The sequence below is a fragment of the Melanostigma gelatinosum genome (genome assembly GCF_949748355.1).
Source record: "Melanostigma gelatinosum genome assembly, chromosome: 6".
NCBI lineage: Eukaryota > Metazoa > Chordata > Actinopteri > Perciformes > Zoarcidae > Melanostigma > Melanostigma gelatinosum.
In genome coordinates, this window is record NC_136639.1 from 5,031,770 (window position 1) to 5,051,478 (window position 19,709).

Consider the following 19,709-nt stretch of genomic DNA (forward strand, 5'->3'; position numbering starts at 1 on the left):
TCTGCATTTAAACTCGAGGCCTCTTCTCTGTGGTTTGGTAAACTTTCTTCTTATAATCCGTTGAGTGATGGTTTTATGTGAGGACTCCTGCATCACTTTGTCAGAATGTTCCTAACTAGCCGAGGCTTTCGTCTCCTCCTCCCCTGAGAGCTAGCTTTCAATTTATGCATTTTATTACCGTGTTTCTCGTTTATCTTTGAGCAGGGCCATTGAACAACCCCCTCCTGTCTGTCTATACACAATGGTAACAGATGTATGAAGTTCATAATACCTGTTGAAGTGGTTACTACAGTGACGCCAGCTGCACCGGTGCAATCAAAAGTCCCAGCAGTTCCCACTTAAGTGTACTTGTGATTGTACCTGCAGTGCGTAAACCATCTGTGTGTCTGATTTTTGTTTTCGGCAGAAGTGGCAGGACATCATTAAGGAGGTCAAGTTTTTGGGACATCTGCGACACCCGAACACAATTGAGTACAAAGGCTGCTACTTGAAAGACAACACTGCCTGGGTTAGTGGATCCGTGTCCACATCTCCCTTTGTTCCACTCTTTGTTTCAGTCTTGCAACATGGTTTGTTTATCTTTTTCTTCCCGTCCTCTTTGTCTGAATTCTTGCCTCTTTGTCTTTTATTTGTTTTCATATCCTGCTAGTAGCTGTGTTTTCCTACTGCCTACTACTGTCCTAATCAGTACCACCTCCATTGCAGACGTCACAATGTGATCCCTTTGCTTTAGAGAACAATTTTAGAAGTATTCACAAACGTGACCTGAAGCTTTTGTTAAGGATATTTGACACACGCATGTGAATGGAAAGTTATTCAGCTGTGACTGTGTTCTGTTTCAGCTGGTGATGGAGTACTGCCTGGGCTCCGCATCAGATCTACTAGAGGGTAAGTGTATTTATGAACGTTTAAACTATTATATATATATATATAAAGTTTTTTTGTACATGTTTGTCATCTTGACCTTTTTCAGTAACTGTATTTGGAAAGTTAGCCTACAAATAGTATAAAATAGTTATGATGTTTCATGAAAATACCTACATATTCTTGAACTCACTCAACTTATTCAATACAGGCTAAAAACCCCGTTTGGGTTATTGTTTGGATTAAACAAACGACATATAACATGTTCTTCAGTTAGCTTTAGTTGACCACAGTAGACGTGCCTAGACTTACACTGTATTCTCTCTGTATGCATTAATATACCTGATTTTCCCTCTCAGTAGCTGAACATAAACATCAGTCCAGATGACTGTATGACCTTAGTTCATGAGGTTTTGCTAGACGATTGCTGCATTTACCGCTTAAACCCTTAAAACCTCATGTTGTGTCTCTGGCTGTTTCCTGCGGTTCTTTGACATGTTTTAGACGTGTGAACCTCACTAAAACATAAGAGACGACACAGAGCAAAGTCCTCCATACATGTCCTCACACATCACTTTGATTCACAGGATTCATACAGATGGAAGAACATATCGATGTTACTTTGATTTAGTGTCCAGCTTAACTACTTGTTTTTAACAAACCAAAAAAACATTTCCCTTTTTTTTTAACCTCCTTAAGGGTCCATCCTCGAAGCGTCCCTAAGCTGAACCTAATGTGTTATTTTAAGCACCTATGTAGTCGCGACAGTTGGCTCTGGCCTGTTTTTGGGGACTTTTTGAGTTCTGCTGTGACCTTTTGCTTCGGCACGCAGTCTCCCCGTCACTGCAACAGTCCACAGGGAGCCCGCTTAGAAGCCAAGAGAATACTTTCTCACTGCTGTATCAGCGGGACAGATGGGTATATTATTTTATTACTAAAACTATGATGTTTTGGGTTTGCACTTCATAACTTTATGCAAATGCTTTCATTATGACGGTATTTCTGGAGAACTTTGACAGTTCATTATTATATAATTCAAGTCTTTAGACGGCTCCTACTCATCTCTTCTGTACCAATTTCTCCCCAAGTTCACAAGAAACCACTGCAAGAGATGGAAATTGCTGCTATTACCCATGGCGCCTTGCTAGGACTGGCTTACCTACATTCCCATAACAAGATTCACAGGTGAGTGAGTTTGTTTCCTGGCCCCAACCATTTCCCATCAGGAACATGAAGCGACTTGAGCAAAAGCATGATAAGACAGGCGATAAGATGAGATGAGAGACGCTGATGCTCTCCCTTTATTGCAGCGTTTACTCATTAAGCTGTAAAACCTCATCTCTGTACGTACGGTCCATCCGTCACTGTGAGGAGGTAACAACCCTCTTGTCTCACCGGTGTCCACAGTATCATCTTTTATGGCGGTCAAAATATGATTAGCATCCAACGATGGCGCTGCATGAATCGTTTTTGATTGTGCTGTGTCATCACAGGCCTCATTTCAGAATTTTTAAAAAGACATAAAAACGTATCACATCTATAAATACACTGCACCAGTGACCTCTTTGTCAAGTCCGATGGTAGAGCATAATGCATTTATAGATCCTTTGGCTGCCATGATTATATACGCTCACAGCCTTCCCCCCCCCCCCCCTCTCTCCTCATCCAGAGATGTGAAAGCTGGTAACATCCTGATGACGGAGCTGGGTCAGGTCAAACTGGCCGACTTCGGCTCTGCCTCCGTTGCCTCACCCGCCAACTCCTTTGTGGGAACACCTTACTGGTGAGTATAAACGCGACAAGACGCACACACACACACACACACATGATGGGGGCACAACACAGGAGACCTCACACCACGCCACTACATGTGCCGAGAAGCCTAGCTTGAACCTAAATATTTTTATTGGTGTATTTCTTCAGTGTCGTGCAATTTCAATGAAAAAGAAAGCAAACTGTGTTGCACAAGTTTGCCGCTTTAATTGCTTTATCGTCTGCATTTGTAACGTCATGTTGTTTGCCTTCAGGCTGTCAGTTGTATTTTTTTTTATTTTGAAACCTGAAGCCAACCTCATAAATCATAGGATTTGTTTCTGCGTTGACGACGGTCGTTGCCAGAGGGATTCTATTTTTCAGGTTGTACGTCCTATTGTGCAACCTCAGAAAAACTTCTTCAACTTTGTCTCTAAAGTCCACTTGAACTGAAGAATGAACTGATTTGATTTTGGTCGTCAAAGGTCGAGATCACTGTGACCTCATAAAACGTTTTTGGCCGTAACTTAAGAATACATATGCTAATTATGCGGGATGAAGTGATGACATTTTGGACAAACATTGACGTAAACTGCCACTTGAATGGTAGATCGGATGATCAGCTGACGAGAAACTCTCAGGACAGACCGGCAGAGACTCGCACCAGTCTGAAAAGGACTTTCCTGAGACTCTCACCTCTCTATTCTATATCGTTAACAGAAGCTACTGTGATGCCCTCTGTTGTTTGCCTCTCGTATAGAAATCCTCAGCTCTACGCTTACGCACCATAGTACTCACTCACACACTTCACGCAGCTTTGTTGGTGAATGAAAGTCATTACATTAACAGCAGCACACAAGTTCGTCTCACTTCTTCTGTTAAATTCACAAACGCACACATACACAAGTTGTCCCACTCCACGTTTACAGAAACACACTCATATTTTCCTAAAACTGAGCCGCTATCACAGCACACCAGAGTCTTTAAAAGCTCTGAGAGGCTTAGCAGATTATAACATTTTCATGGGTCCCCCCCCCCCCATACTTCAACTATGCGTGCCTGTGTGCATTTGCATGTCCTCAGGATGGCCCCAGAAGTGATCCTAGCCATGGACGAGGGTCAGTACGAGGGGAAAGTGGACATCTGGTCCCTGGGGATCACCTGTATTGAACTGGGTGAGCATACTTCTCTACCTACGGGTCAAAGGATGCATTTATAGGCCCATGAAGAGCACATTGAAGCTGACTTCAAATGAACAGGACGACAGAAAAACATCTAATTTCTTCCTGCATGCTTCAGAGACCTTGAATCTGCCTCATTAACGGAGAAGCTGATTGGTGATTGTGTAAACTTGGCTCTGAATCATCACTCTTCTCCGACTTCTCGCCATCTTTTCCTATTTCAGCGGAGCGCAAACCACCCTTGTTCAACATGAATGCCATGAGTGCCTTATATCACATCGCACAGAACGACTCTCCTACGCTACAGTCCAACGAGTGGTGAGTTGAAAACCAACCTCCCAAATATTTCCATTCAGTGATTTGTTGTTGTTTTTTTAAAAATCCTTTTAATTATAAGAAGCTTAGTCTTTGCAGAATGCTGTCCAACATGTGAAAGTTTTTAAAAGATGGTGATTGAGCTAAAAAATCCTCCACAAACCAAGAAAATCCAGTAGAACTGGTGATGCAATACTTCCACTCAACTGTGAACATTAAAGCTCAATCCGATCCGGGCTCAGTCAGGGTAAGACATCCCTGTGTTAATCTGCCCGACCTATGATCCCTGCAACAGGCCTTGTGCGAGGTCACGCTCTAAAGTCTCTCATGTAATTACCTTGGAAACCTCGACTAAAGTAATACTGTGTAAATACCACAGCATTCCTGCTGGGCTGTAGGGCATAGTGTCGTGTACATCAGCATAAAACAAAAGCAGTGCGATTATTCTAATGTTGTTCTAGAAGTTAAAACATCTTCTTGTGTTTGCCATACTAACGAGATTATTATGGGAAAAGAGACTGTTTTTTTCTTGCTGTTCTCAGCATCACAGCTTACGATTGTGGACGCTAATGGATTCTCCAGAGACTGTCCTTCCAGACATTAAAAAAAAAACTAAACAATTTATTTTAGGCCAGCAGGTTTTAATATATATATATATATATATATATATATATATATATATATATATATATATATATACACATACATACATACATACTCTCAACGAAGCAGCAAATATTCCCAAGCAGCAAATATTCCTCCACATTCTTATTTTGCTTCCACAAACCTGGAGATAAATGGAGGGATTTACTATGAGATTGGGTTAATGTATTTCACAGCTTGAAAGAGGATAGATATGTAAATGTATACTTTTGATCTAAAAGGTTACTAGCAGGACGTCAGCAAGGCAGCAAATATTCCACCGATCGTCTGACTTGCTGAAGCCACCACTCACACTTTGCATGTGAAGTGCGACTCTCATGGGGGTGAAACAACACTCATCAAATTGTAACCCTTTGTTTGATGTTCCCCTTGTAATTTACCTTTTTGTGATCTTCCATGCTTTCACCACCGTGGTATGAGAGTGAAGCGTTGCGTTTGGTGCTCAGCATGCAGAGTCGTGTTGGTGTTTGCTTGTGTGTTGCGAGGCGAGAGGCTCTAAGTGGTTCTCTACCTGCCTCAGAGCAGCCTGAAGACATTCCTGGACCCTGAAACCCCAACTGTGCTCATCGTTACACCTCAAAAGAGAGCACATGTCATGGGCTCAGTCATCAGGAACACGAGGCAGGTGGAGTCTTATTCGTTGGAATCTGCTGCCTGAAGTTGTGAAATTAGCGTTGTGTTTTTTTCCAGCATCGTGCTGAGGCGAGCGACTGTGTGGGGCGGCGCAGGGTTGTGGTATTTTTGGAGGAGCTCCAGCGGCCCCGAGGCGTTAGCAACATCCCGCCAGATGAGACTAGTAGAGACATCGGCTGTGTGGTGTAACTTCAGTACAGAGGCCACACTGTACACACACATTGGGCATGACATAAAAGTGCACTCATGGACCTCGGCGATCCACAGAGGACGTTAGATGTTGAGGAGGTGGTGGAGGAGGAGGTGGTGGTAGGTGGATGGGTGCATTTACTGACCCCGCAACGACCCCGAAATCTTAAATAGAACCCCCATTTGACTTTAATGTTAGCAATCCAAACACAGTGATACATACACTGTGTTTTCACAAGGATATTTTTAGATCAGAGTCAGTGTCACGGCTCCAGTGGCTCCTATGTTTTTATTGCTCCACATATTTACAAAATCCATATATGGTTCATACATAGGGATGCACTAAGAGATTAAATAGGATTGTTCTGGTTTTATTCATTGATTCCATAAACACACAGGACAGAGCGTTACTCATCGAGTTAAACATTCATTGACAGTCAGGTGTGGCTGAAGGCAGTCTATGATTAGATTGTCACTGCTATTTCTGCTAAAGTTAATCTAATTTAAATATGTCTGACTGAGAACTCACTCCCTCACTGTTCTCTTCACCCAGGTCTGACCCCTTCCGGAGCTTTATCGACTACTGCCTACTGAAAATTCCTCAGGACAGACCCTCCTCGGGGGAGCTGCTACGAGTGAGTGGGCTTCCTCTGTAATCCCTCCAGCTGTGACCTCACTTCCTGTCTCACTCAGTCCCTGAGCCATGTGGATGAGTCACTCCCACCCACCCACGACTCTCTAATACGCAAGCATACACACAGTGTCTTCTTCAAGATGAGAGCAGCTTATTCTCTCGCTCTCTCTCGTTCTCTCTCCTTTTGTTGTAGCTCTTAAGGGCTCCATACAGCTGCATGTATTTCCTGCTTTCACATCATTTTTTGGGCATTTTATGCCTTTTATTGATAGTAAGACATTAAATAGATGACAGGAAGTGAGCGGAGAGAGAGAGAGATGGGGAAGGACATGCAAGAAGTCGATGTTGCGGTTTATGTTTGGTGCCTTAACCCCTACGCCACCAGGTGCCCCATGATCTGTTTTTTTTATTATTTCTTAAACGACATACAAAATAATATGCATCACACAACATTCATACAAACCTCCCCACCCTAATCCCACAAGTCACCCACACCACACAGTCGTGCGTGGTTGACAACATAAGTACGCTCCATCATATGCATTGAACAGATATTTAAAACAAGTACAAAACAAGTATACGTTTCTGTTCATGCACAGTCAAACGAAACACGAAAGGCTTCACTCTTTTGTTTATTATATGACTTACAGAACATTTTTGCAAAAACATTGTATTACGAGGTCGACTTAGTTGGACCTCTGAAGTACCAAGAGTCCTTTTCATAAGATTTTTGTGTTACTGCTATATCCAAGATAAAAATGCTAATGCTTCAAATATTAATATCACCCTCCCTCTCCACTGTTATCTTTCAAATAAAAGTCGAAATGTTCCCATAAAATAAAGATGTAACAATCATAAAGTCAGCCTTTAATAATGGCATTTTTTAGCCATCCTGCTAGGTCTGTGTAATATATGACTATTATATCGGTATGATATCAGACTGGATGATGTCGTAGCCCAATAACACCCGACTAAAACACAATGCGCTTCCTCAGCGTTTATCCGCGTACGTTGGTTGTGTCACACTGTGATTGAGGGGTTGACCTTTCTGTTTGTGTGACCTACAGGTAATCCTATTGGCCCACTAAGAGTTTAACGCTCTTGGCGATCACGCTTAACAGTGCGGGAGCTTCAGGGGGAGTTTTCACACCTGCCCCACCCGAGGGTGTGAAGTTAGGTAGCGGCTAATTAAGGGGCTCTGGATAGCTTTGCCGTTTAGATTGGGATTCACTTTTCCCAACACCCCTGACCTAAATCCGGGCCAAAAATACATTAAAGAGGGATAAGTACCAAACAGACTTGAGATCAATGTCGATGGGGCTGATTTATGGTGAAGGCTTGGGGTGGGGTGTTAGCTTATGATTAATACCCCACTGTCTCTTCTCAGACACACACAAAATGACACTCTTTCAGTGCACTCACACAGACACACGCCCCCCCAAAGCTCTTTAAGGGGAAATCAGGTCACTAATCTGGGGCCTTGAGCTATCAGTGTTCTGGCTTCAAGTTAAACAAACGCTCTCCCTGTATTCCTCATTTACAACAATAGTAATTATGCAAATAATAAAACAACGACCTGCTCCCATAAGTAATAATATGTACAGTTAAAAAATAGCTCTGGGTTGTTTGGTTTTCGTGGGGGTTGTTTTTTTTAATCCCTCTATATTAACCACAAAGCACATATCTCCAGTGCAACAGAACAGTTTCCCATTGCACAAGAGGATGTGTTAGAATTGATTCATCTGTCCGACCGTCCAAAGATTATTCAACTACAATAATATGAAACAGAAAAGCAGCAAAGCCTCACATTTGAGAAGCTGGAACCAGTGCATGGCATCTTCCTTGATACACGAGTTAAATGATAAATCCATTATCAAAATCCATTCTCAGTCAATATGCTTTCTTGCTGAGAGTCGGATGAGAAGATTGACGCTATCTGTGTTGTACAACATCTAGGTGGATCCAGCGGAGCCAGGCTAGCAGTTTCCCCTTGATTCCAGTCTTTATGCTAAGCTAAGCTAACCAGACGCTGGCTCAGCTATATCAATATATATTTGTTCATAGGCAGAAGTGCATTTTATGACCTAAACAACTTCAATAATGAACCTAAAGTTTATCATTTATACACATAAATGATCATCTTAATATATACATCAAAACGTAACAATAATATGTGATGTACTGCATTTAATGTCACAAATTGATGATACCGAACAGAGTAAATCTCTGAGGATGGATCGGTACTTCTGGTAGAAGATGCTACATTATACACTGATGCCGTCGCTTCTTCTCAACACTAACCTCGTGACGAGCAAGAATCCCGGCGACGGCCAACCGCCCACGCTCTGGTGTAGGGCTGTCAGGAAACGGCACAAATCACTCCCGTCTCTATTTTCAGAGCGTGATGTCATTCCCCTGTGTCCCGACTAACCCATTACAGCAGGATGTGTCACATGGAGAGGAAGCGAGCTGGAAATAGACCTAAAAGATTTTTATACAGTATATATATTTTAGTCCTGTACTCTGCGGTTGCATACAGACACACAATAGTGTGTGTGTGTGTGTGTGTGTGGTGGAAGTGCAGGAGAGAAGGGAGTTTTTTTTGTTTTGTTTTTATCTTGATGGGAGTACAGATATGCTAAATAGATTTATAAAAACACACATCTTCACCACCTCATGCTTACCTGACCCCCACCAGCCCCACACTGACCTGCTGGTTATGTCACACAAAATAAATAATTACATAAAAGCGTAATGCCCCAACTCACCCAATTACACCTCCATCAAATTACAGAAAGTTTGGCTTCTTACAGTAAAGCTGGTCACGGCTTTAAAATGTGAAACAAATGAGTTCAACCTGAGTTTAGTGTACAACGGTGCTCGAGAATACCATTGAATAAGCATATTTTCAAAAGTAATTTCTATTTAACTTTCTTGCTGTAGGACTTTTAGGTTTCTAATATCCAGTTTTTATTCATGGGGTCTTCTATACTTTTCTGTCCCAAAGATTCTGCTATTAAATTCCAACTATTACCATAAATACAGTTTTATTTCCAGAGAGGTTGATGTTTGTGGGCTTTCTAGAAAAACAAATTGGATTTAAAGACTGAAACCTCTCAATTAATTACCAGCATATTACTACTAAATGGTTGTGTCATTATTTCGAAGCTGTCATTAACTTCGTGCCAAGGCAAATACAGTGACGACTTCATTTATTGGAATGAAAAGGATTGAGAGTATTTGTGAAAATCGATTGTATGGGCAACCTTGCACAGATCCCATGTGTTCAGTGTACAAGAGGATGGAGAGTGCTGGGACTCCCAGGACGGGCTGAGCAACATACAGGCGCCCTCTAGTGACGGGCACAGTCGAGGTGCTCGGTGAAATAATACACCGGATGAAAGAAGTTGAAGGCAGTTCAGTCCAACACTGTTAAATTAGACGTCCTTTAAACCCCATTCATAAGATCTGCAAGAGCAGACAGACAGCAAAGCCTTGAGGTCAGGGGTCTCAAACTCCCGGCCCGCGGGCCGAATGCGGCCCGCCACGTCATTTTATGTGGCCCGCGAATCCGCCAGTAAAAAAAAAGAAAAAGTAAAAAAATAAATAAAAAAACATTTTTTTAATAATTATAATTTTTTTAAATTGGACTAATAATAATAAAAATATCCCCATCGTCGAAATTATGAGATAGAAAGTCGAAGTTATTAGATAGAAAGTCATAACTATGATATAAAGTCATATTTCTGAGATAGAAAGTCAAAATTATGAGATTGAAAGTCAAAATTATGAGATTGAAAGTCAAAATTATGAGATTGAAAGTCAAAATTATGAGATTGAAAGTCAAAATGATGAGATTGAAAGTCAAAATGATGAGATTGAAAGTCAAAAAGATGAGATTGAAAGTTAAAATTATGAGATTGACAGTCAAAATTATGAAATAGAAAGTCAAATTATGAGATACTTAAACATTGAAGACTACTTTAAACTGTGAATGCAGAGAGTTATTTAACAATATGTTACGAGTAGTTACATTTACAACCGGCCCTTTGTGGGCGACCATGATGCTGATGTGGCCCGGAGTGAAAATGAGTTTGAGACCCCTGCTTTAGGTCCTCCAACTGTGAGATGCTTTCAAACCATCATTTTCAAATTTACTGAGAAGTAACTCATTTTATATCGTACACACTTCTTATGTCATTCCAGCAAAAAACTGTTTATTTTCCAAAGAAAGCTATGATTATAATTTAATTTATTTAAAACTTAATGTGTAGTCGAACAAATATCTTAAGGCAAGAACTTTGGAAGTACATTTTCAAATGGCTATTGAACGGTTTTGGGGGTCATTAACCACCATGAATTGTATGGTATGAAAGCTGAAGTTGAAACAATACTTGAGTTAAATCAGATTACTGTATAAAAAAATAAAACAACTACTTTTAAATTTCTATACCAATTGTTTCCTTCTATCTCATTTAAGAAAAACTTCTGACCCAACCAGCCCCACTAACTCACTTTCTCCCTCTTCTTCTCCGTCCAGCATGATTTTGTGCGTCGGGAACGCTCGCCGCGCATTCTCCTCGACCTCATCCAGAGGACCAAGGATGCGGTGCGCGAGCTGGACAACCTGCAGTACCGCAAGATGAAGAAGATCCTCTACCAGGAGAATCTCAACGGACCAATGGGAGAGAGCCAGGAGGAGGAGGAGGAGGAGGAGGTGAGAGGGACGAGGGAGGGGTTGATGTAGAAGATCAGTTAAAAAACAAATAACAGGGAGATGAGCTTAAAAGAGTTTGTCAGGAGTAGCAGTCTCAGGAGACGAGTGGAGAACAAGGGTTTTTTTTGTTTGTTTTTTGTTCATGGATTTTGTCAGCTTTATCCTCACAGAAATCAACTTTCATATCAACCGATTTCCTGGAGTGCAAGTTGACTTCTTAACATTTCTTTGTCCTTCCAGCAGTCACAACCTTGTAAACAATCACTTTGTAATGATATTAACCCGAGAAAATCTGCAATGAATCGACTCTACGGCAGTTTAATATTGCACCTGTATTGCACTGCAGTGCGGGAGTTGTTTCACTTCATTGGGTCGACTATGCAGGACTCCTGGAGCTCAGAGTCACAGCTCAAGAGTGTGAGAACAGGATAGTTTGTCTGAAGTGATGTGAAGAGGGAGGAGCCAGATACTGTACTCTTGTCCAAACTGGCCTTATTAGTGGCCTTATTAACAGATTTTTCAGTTCAAATAAAATAGATGGAAGACAAAAATACAGTTCATGGCTCCTCACAGCCGGTCGGCCCTCTTACATCACACCAAAAACAGGAGCCTTCCAGCTTCTAATTAACATTAGAAGGTGAATGATACTAGCACATACACATCTGAGCAATTTGAGGTTGTTATGATAAGCATGTGTTTATGAATATGTGTGGATGTTCCCTTGCAGGACAGCGAGGCAGCCAGCTGTAAGACGAACAGCCTGGGAAGCAACCACTCCATCCCCAGCACCTCGGTCAGCACGGGCAGCCAGAGCAGCAGCGTGAACAGCATGCAGGAGGTGCTGGACGACAGCTGCTCCGACATGACCATGATGCACCCCCAGGACTACAGCAGCACCCTGGAGTCCTCCCCACACACCAAGAAGGTAAAAGTCAGGGGCGACGTGGCGGAAGGTGGGAGGGAGGTGGTGACAGGTCACAACGTACCAAACCAGAGCTGGGAAGTGGAGAGCAGTTCCCCAGAATCCTCCCGTGTGAGGCGATGAGCTTGAGTGCCCCTTCATCGACACCACCGGAGTCACAGCTGATGACGATGTCACACCTTTAAAGTGCTGCTATTGGTTGAAAACTTGAAATTGAGCATTTACTACAAAAACACTTTACGACGCTGTACAAAATATGATAGTAAAACCTCAGAAAAGCTGTTGAGCTAATTTAGAGAACAAACAGTTATTATACTAGTTATTCTGCGTTTTCCTTAGAGCCAATGACGGTTGATTTGATGGCAGCGTTTTCATGCTAAATGATGCACTTCTATATCATTGTATGAACCCACTGGAGGTCTTGTCGGGACACAACAAGAGTTTAGTATAGGGACGTGAGCAAAGATAAGCATCACACCAATTTGTAATCCAGATTATGTTTTTATTTTCCTCCTAAACAGAAATTTGTTGTTTTTTTACCAAATCTATTCTGTAGAATTAGCAGACCAACTCCACAATGCTTCCACGATCACCCCCAAGTTCATCACAAACACCGTTCACACCCAGAGAACAAAGACTGTGTACACATGTCAGCAACACACACTCCCCACCGTTTCCCCACTTACAGCTCTGTCACCTTACACACACACACACACACACACACACACACACACACACACACACACACACACACACACATACATTCAGTACACACAGGTCAACACAATGCCTGACATCCTCACATGACTTAAACATCTGTGAAGAGAGGGCTGTCACTGCTCTTTCATTCTCTTTCTTCATCTGCTCTTTGTGTTTTAGACAGTGCATGAATACGGATGTCACTTTATGAACAGACAGCCATTCAAGTTCAGGGGCTGAGCTGAGAACAAATGAAAGTGACACACATTGTTTTCAGATGCTGATGAAGTTCCCTCCTCGCATGAATCGACTCTTTTGGTCCCCTGGTTCCTGAACATGTTTTTAATGGGGCGCGATGGAGTGTTGACATTTCATCATGTTTTTGTAAGGTTACAGTTGGCGCGGTTTTAGCAAATGCGGAAGATTCCTTTTGAAGTTTAGACGCCGTACGCCTAAAATCAATGGGGAAATACGTTCATTATAAACTACGTCAGTGCCAGTTTTAAAAGATGACAAATCTGACAATCAATGGACGAATTGTGCTCAGTTTGCATTTCTCAGTGCTGTTTGTTTGTATGTGTGCGTGTGTGTGTGTGTGTGTTTCACTCAGGACCATCAGTACAACTGGGACGATGGGATCCACAGGGACCACCTGCAAGGGCTGAGGCCGTCCTCCTCCGACAAGAGCAGCCAGGCCCAAAACTACAAGAACCAGGGCCGCTTTGCCACCATAAAATCAGCCTCGCTGGTACGTTACTGAAACATGTTTGTATGTGCTTTAAGGGTTCCAGGAACATTCATATGTGCAACATTCACCTTGTTGCTTTAAATGCCAAAAGAAATGCTTTTTGCGAAAGCCAAAATCTCTCAGTGTTGTGTTTACACCATAGCAGCATACAAGTGCGCAGCGAGGCCTCGTTTTTGTTTCTTCCTGTTAAAACATGGCTGCGAATGTGGCGGACGACCGTTGAGTCTGGATGTGATGTAATGTCTCCACGCTGAGGAAATGTGATGTGGATCCATGTTGGAACAACCTTGAAAATGCCTCTAAAAGCAGCAGCAGCTCCTCCTTTGTGGATATTTATTCATCCGGTCTGTCCATCTTTTCTTCTTTTTGCTTTTCTTACATCTTTGTCTCTGCAACATCTCTATTTCTCTGCTTCTCTTTCCACTCATTCACTTCTCTCCTTTTGTTTTCTCCTCTTGCACTACGCTTCACACTACCTCCTCCCTCCCTCCCGCCGCCCTCTCCCTTTATTTCTTCCTCTCTTGCACTTGATCATACATCATTCTTAGATCTGACTCTATATCCTGGGATAAAGGGGGCGGAGTCTCTCTCTCTTTCTTTCTCCATGTCTCTCTCTCTCTCCCTCCCCGTCTGTTGTCATGGAAACCAGCTCTAGTAACTAGTAAGTAGTTGTGGTGTTGTGCCCGTGTGTGTGTGTGTGTGTGTGTGTGTGTAAGCGTATGTGACTGTTAATGTGTGTGCGTGTGTGTGTTTACCCATCCATGACCCAGTGGTTGTAATTGTGAGTCCCTTCTGCTGTCGCGTCTTAAACCAGACATGAGAGCATGAGCAAAGAAGACGTGTGCGTCTTTGTCCTTGAGTTGAATCTAATTAATACTGTCCTTGATCAGAGCATGAACCACTGATAGTCCAACACCGTGTTTTTTATTATTGTGTTTTTTATTATGACAACAGGTCGCCTTCATCTGTATTCGCATACCACTGGAAATTGCTTTTTTGTTAATCGTACAGGCATCATCCATAGGAGGTTCGAGGTTTGGAAATAAAAACATGTCACAGTCTCCAAAAAACAGACAATGAAATGAGACAATGAATACAAAGAATTCATCCTATTGCATCTGTTGATGATGTACCTTGCATTTCTACACTAATGCTGAGCTTTTCCTTCTGTGGACACCTAGCTAAACATAGGTAGCTCTGTGTCAGTGTCTCTCTGAGGGACACGTTCTCATCGTTGTCCTCAGAAGTCTCTAAAGCAGTGGTTCCCAACCTTGTTGACCTGTGACCCCTGTAAATGTCTTCTTGCGACCACTCATCGGAATACAAATATGCTCGGCACACCACAGACTTCCTGCGTTAAAAGTCGGCAGCTCTGTGTAACTGAGGCTGCCTGTCTTGAAAAGCGGCGGCATCGCGTAAGCCACGGTATCTGCGTGGTGCGGTATCACCGGTCCTGCCCGCCGGCGCTGAGAGAGAAGGATGACATCATCTTTTTCTTCCGAGGCGCAGACGTCCTCGGATTGGCCTCGACTCGCCTCGACTGGAATCAGCAGGTTGACAAAAGGGAGAGAGAAGAACGGGGGGTCCAGATGGTGAAGGGTGATGGATCGCCAGAGGGAGAGAGAGAATTGACAAGAGGAACGAATTGATTGATAGAGAGAGAGAGAGAGAGAGAGAGAGAGAGAGAGAGAGAGAGAGAATGAATTATAGGTCAGGTGAGGTAACTGACTGAAGCGTGGTGAGAGACGACAGCGTTGTAAGATGTTTGATTCGTCTGCAGCGCGCGGTTGCTGGTTGTATAAAACTATCAGCGCGTCAACAACAGAGCATCCATGTGCTTTATTTATACCTGCTATGAAATTATACAGCAGGAAATAATCCAAAGACTTATTTCATATGTGAAGGGTTGTGGGTAAACCAGATGCTCTTTTGCATTTGCTTTGCTTTTGAGGCCCAAAGATGTGTGCATCTAAAGGAAAACACATAAAGAAATGTCTATGGAGGCTCTTTGCTTCCCCTCTTTAGCCAAACTACTTCATTTTACACACGTGGCAACATTCAAAGCACAACCGTGTCTTCTTCTTCTATCGCGTTCCTAACAAAGGAACAGTTCAGGCGTTCAACATTGAGCAGTGTAATTAGGAAGAACAGTGTTGCGAGTCTTTTTGGAAGAAGAAATACTTTTTCTTCTCCTCCAGTAAAATATGAACTGCGTACATAAAAGAGCTGTTCACTCGTGTCATATTTCATGACCGTTAATTTAATTAGTTAACAATATTTTATGTTCTGCACAGCGTCGTCCATTTTCAGCAAATTGAATGCCTTCTTTGCGACACCAAAAACAGCCTTGACCTGCTCTTTTAAAGGCTTCGTTCACGAATCGGAAGCAAAATGAATATGACATTGTGCTACATGTCTCAAAGCCCTTTTATTAGGACGCGTTATTGAGGAGCAGAGCTACTCATCGGACACCTGGTGAACACGCAGCGCTCAAACCGCCCGTGTGTCGAAGTGGAATATTGTTAATAATTTGATCAAACGAGTGCTGCCCTACTTATTTGTTATTACACAGATCCATCACATCAGCAACCGCCAGCACAGCGTTTCCTCTATTCAACAAGCCGTGTCCTTTCAGTACAACATTAAGACCACCTTGAACGGCAACATCAGCAGAATAACTCAAGTTCAGCTGCTTAATTCTTACTAATCTCACTGGAATATTCACCTTTGGCCTGCATGCCCCCCCCTTCCTCGCCCTGCATATGATCTCCTTTTCCCTCCCTGAGCCTTGTGTGAAAGAGGCCGTCACATGACGTGACTTGGCCCTTTGTGGCTGCATGCAGGGGGGCAGCGGAGCAAGTGACTGGGAGCTGCTGTTACAGTGGGGTATTGATTCAGCACAGATTAAGGAGTGTGTGTGTGTGTGTGTGTGTGTGGGGGGGGGGGCTCAACCTCCTATTTTCTCCTCTAGATTCCCTTATTTTATGTCTCATTATTTCCATTTTTTCCCAGAACTATTTCCCAGTCTCTCTCTATCTGCTGTCCCCCCCCCCTCCTCTCTAACTTCTCTCACTCTTTCTCAATGAGGTATTCATGTGACCCACCTGCTGTCCGCCGCTTAGCGTTAGCCCAACTAAAGGGGCGCTCTGTGCTCTTGTTGGCCGCGCGGTCGGCCTCCTCATTCACAGTTCACACGCCTGCCTTGGCCGCTGCGTGCCCAGGGCACGAACCAGGCAGAAGGGAGGTGGGGGGGGTCGTCGTCGTCCAGTAAGGGTGGGTCTCCGGGTGGCATCGGAGCGCAGGCAGGGTTCTGTCGGGCATAGGATGCTGCACAAGGTTCCTGGATGCTGGAGCACTTGGCTAAAGTCGCCATCATGTTTGGCCTGAGGAGTTCAGGTGGAAGTTATGAGAAGATGCGGAGCGAGTACTACCTAGACGTGGAGAACCCTTTCTGTCCTCAGGTTGGTGTGTCAGGATTTGCTCCAAAAAAAAAAGAAAAAGATGGGTGACATTGCTATAAGACCCGTCTGTATGATCCTCGTCTTAGATTCAATTTAATGATGTAAATGTTAAAAAACAGTCTTGTAACTTTTTTCTTGCTCCATCTGACTTGAACACATTTTCGATCCTTTGTGGTTGTGCGATCTATGCCGTGGCTGTGTAGCTGTGTATGTGCGATGGTCAGATAAAAGAGCTTTTGTTGGGCTCTAGTGGCTCAAGGATCTCACAGCATTTCTTTTGTTTAAGGTTCTAGTTTCCCATCACTGCTTTACAGTTTTGAGTGAATTCTGTTTTCAGTTTGTCTTGGAAAAGATGAAGCAAATACATGGATCTATCAAATTCAAAAGGGACAGGGGACATGCTAAAAGTTGCTTTTTGGATGCACACAATTTTTTAATAACCGCTGTGTATTTGTTCTGTAATTATCATTTTGTTACGGTCTGATTATAAATCCGATATCGGGACGTTCACATCTCCTAACTTCTCCTTCTCCACAGGTCACCAAGCAGATCCACGAGCATGAGCAGGAGAGCGAGCTGCGGGAGCAGATGTCGGGCTACAAGCGCATGCGGCGGCAGCACCAGAAGCAGCTGATCGCCCTGGAGAACAAGCTGAAGGCCGAGATGGACGAACACCGGCTCAAGCTGCAGAAGGAGGTGGAGACGCAGGCCAACAACGCCTACATCGAGCTGGAGAAGCTGGCCAAGCGCCACGCCGTGCATTCTGAGAAGGAGGTGGGATTTGTGAGGGGTGTGGGGGTTATAGGACATGAGTGGACGCAGAAGTACAGTAATGTCTCAGACGATCACACCGACCTACGTGTACCGTGCAGCAGTTGGGGGGGGGAGGTTGGCATTAGGACATGATGCTATTTTTAACAATGATTCTATAGCTGTTGGAGGAAAGTTTTTCGCTTTGACGGAGCTCCAACCGTAGTCTTACATTGAATGCTATGACAAGTTTCGCGAACACTTTAAGCACCGCTGCCACCCAGTTATGCATCAGATGAAACACGCGGGCAGAAGTGGGTCACAGAATGCCCCGCTCTGGAAACCAAGCTGCATATCTCTTTGATTAGCACGTGGCGCCTGACCCAAGACCAGCCAGGGAGATGGTATAACTGTTGAACCACACACAATGTCACATGTCACTCAGCTAAACCAATCAGTCATTAGGTTACGTCAGAACACATGGCCTGAAAATAGGTTGTTTTGGCAATTAAGTCTTCCATTTTTTTGTAAACTGATGTTTTTTGTAATCTCCTACCAACCAAAATATTCTCATTAGGGGTGTAACGGTACGCGTATTCGTATTGAACCGTTCGGTACGAGGCTCACGGTTCGGTACGCATGACGAACAGAATACGTTTGAATAAAAAAAAATAATAATAATATTAAATACATGGAAGAAACTTCACCAACATGACACTTGAGTTGCAACTAACTGTCATTTTCATTGTCGGTTAATCTGCAGACGACTTTATTTGTTCACTGTTTAGTGATGAAGTTGGAGTCTGTGTTTAGCTCCATGCTAAGCTAACAGCCACTCGTCTCTGTTGTCCCCCAGATGAAGACGGCGTTGACAGATGAGAAGAAGTTCCAGCAGCAGATCCTGGCCCAGCAGAAGAAGGAGCTGACCACCTTTCTGGATAATCAGAAGAAGCAGTACAAACTCTGCAAGGAGAAGATTAAGGAGGTGTGCCGCGTTTGTTGGTTTCCTTTTTTCCTCCTCAAGCGAGCCCCTTTGTGCGCCTCTCTCGTGTGTGACACTGTATGCCCTTAACTGTTGAATCAGCCCTCCTCCACACAAACATGCACATTCACTACCACCAAGAGTGGTCTTTTGGAAGCTGCGTTGAGTCACTCGGCCTACTCACTGTGTACCAACACGTGTATATTCACACCAGCAAGGAAACTCACAAATCCATACGCACAAGAGTATCATTTGTGTGCCTCCAACCTTCAAGCCGAGCCCAGAGAACACTCCTGTGGGCTGGGAGAGTGATGCACTGTGTTTTCAGTTGCAAGATAAGTGACCAAAATTAGGTCAGCGCAGTTAAAAGAAAGCATCGCTGGAAGGGAGAGATATTTCCCACCAACTGAGGGCTATAACGGAATTAGCCACCACAGAGAACGGGGATCAGGCTCGTGTGTTAAGTGCATTAGCTGGAGTTGTAGATTACCTCAAAGCCCATGAAAGAGAAAGAGAACTCATGCTGAGGAGGGATGTGGCTTTTTTCCCCAAACCCTCCTCTGGCTATGAAAGGTGTTCCAGACAGATGGTCAATTGGAGTTTGCCAATTGGAGTATTTATTATCGAGGCGTTGTTCATTTTCACATTCAAAACATGCATATGTAACGCATAGTTTGGGCATTTTCTGCTTGCTTTAGATGATATTTGCTTGTCGTATATATCTACTGGTTTTAATATCTCCTCACCCACTGCCCATGAACCTATTAGCCATTGTCTTTATCTTACCAGTTAAACTGGCATTTGCATAGACAATTCCAACTTTAAAAACGTATATATTACCCTTGTGAGATAAACCGACCAATAACAGCTCACATTTACAGCCTCGCACTAATCGTGACTCTCCTCTGTCCTGTACTTGTCGAAACAATCTCCTCTCATAGTAACTCTCGCCCCTCTCGCAGGAGATGAACGAGGACCACAGCACACCCAAGAAGGAGAAGCAGGAGCGTCTGTCCAAGCACAAGGAGAACATGCAGCATTCCCAGGCCGAGGAGGAGGCCCTCCTCCTGGCCCAGCAGAGAGTCTTCTACGACAGGAACTGCCGCGCCTTCAAGCGCAAGGTCATGATTAAGAGGCACGACTTGGAGCAGGAGCAGATCCGAGAGGTGCGGAGAACGTACATCACGTGAACTTCATTT

The 19,709-nt window shown here is 43.5% G+C and overlaps 1 protein-coding gene across 2 annotated transcripts in view; it reads left to right on the forward strand.

Moving 5' to 3' along the window:
* taok3a (TAO kinase 3a) overlaps positions 1 to 19,709 on the forward strand; it is a 50,889-nt gene that overhangs the window by 24,863 nt on the left and 6,317 nt on the right. The window contains exons 5-17 of one of the 2 annotated variants that reach the window (XM_079270262.1): positions 407 to 508; positions 843 to 888; positions 1,953 to 2,049; positions 2,534 to 2,647; positions 3,700 to 3,791; positions 4,022 to 4,115; positions 6,151 to 6,232; positions 10,772 to 10,948; positions 11,676 to 11,873; positions 13,180 to 13,317; positions 17,316 to 17,552; positions 18,385 to 18,513; positions 19,473 to 19,676. In XM_079270262.1, the coding sequence (XP_079126388.1) occupies positions 407 to 508; positions 843 to 888; positions 1,953 to 2,049; positions 2,534 to 2,647; positions 3,700 to 3,791; positions 4,022 to 4,115; positions 6,151 to 6,232; positions 10,772 to 10,948; positions 11,676 to 11,873; positions 13,180 to 13,317; positions 17,316 to 17,552; positions 18,385 to 18,513; positions 19,473 to 19,676 (1,710 nt within the window). Of the gene's footprint in view, positions 1 to 406; positions 570 to 842; positions 889 to 1,952; positions 2,050 to 2,533; positions 2,648 to 3,699; positions 3,792 to 4,021; positions 4,116 to 6,150; positions 6,233 to 10,771; positions 10,949 to 11,675; positions 11,874 to 13,179; positions 13,318 to 17,315; positions 17,553 to 18,384; positions 18,514 to 19,472; positions 19,677 to 19,709 lie in introns of those variants that run through there. The other variant, XM_079270263.1, reaches the window with a different exon arrangement.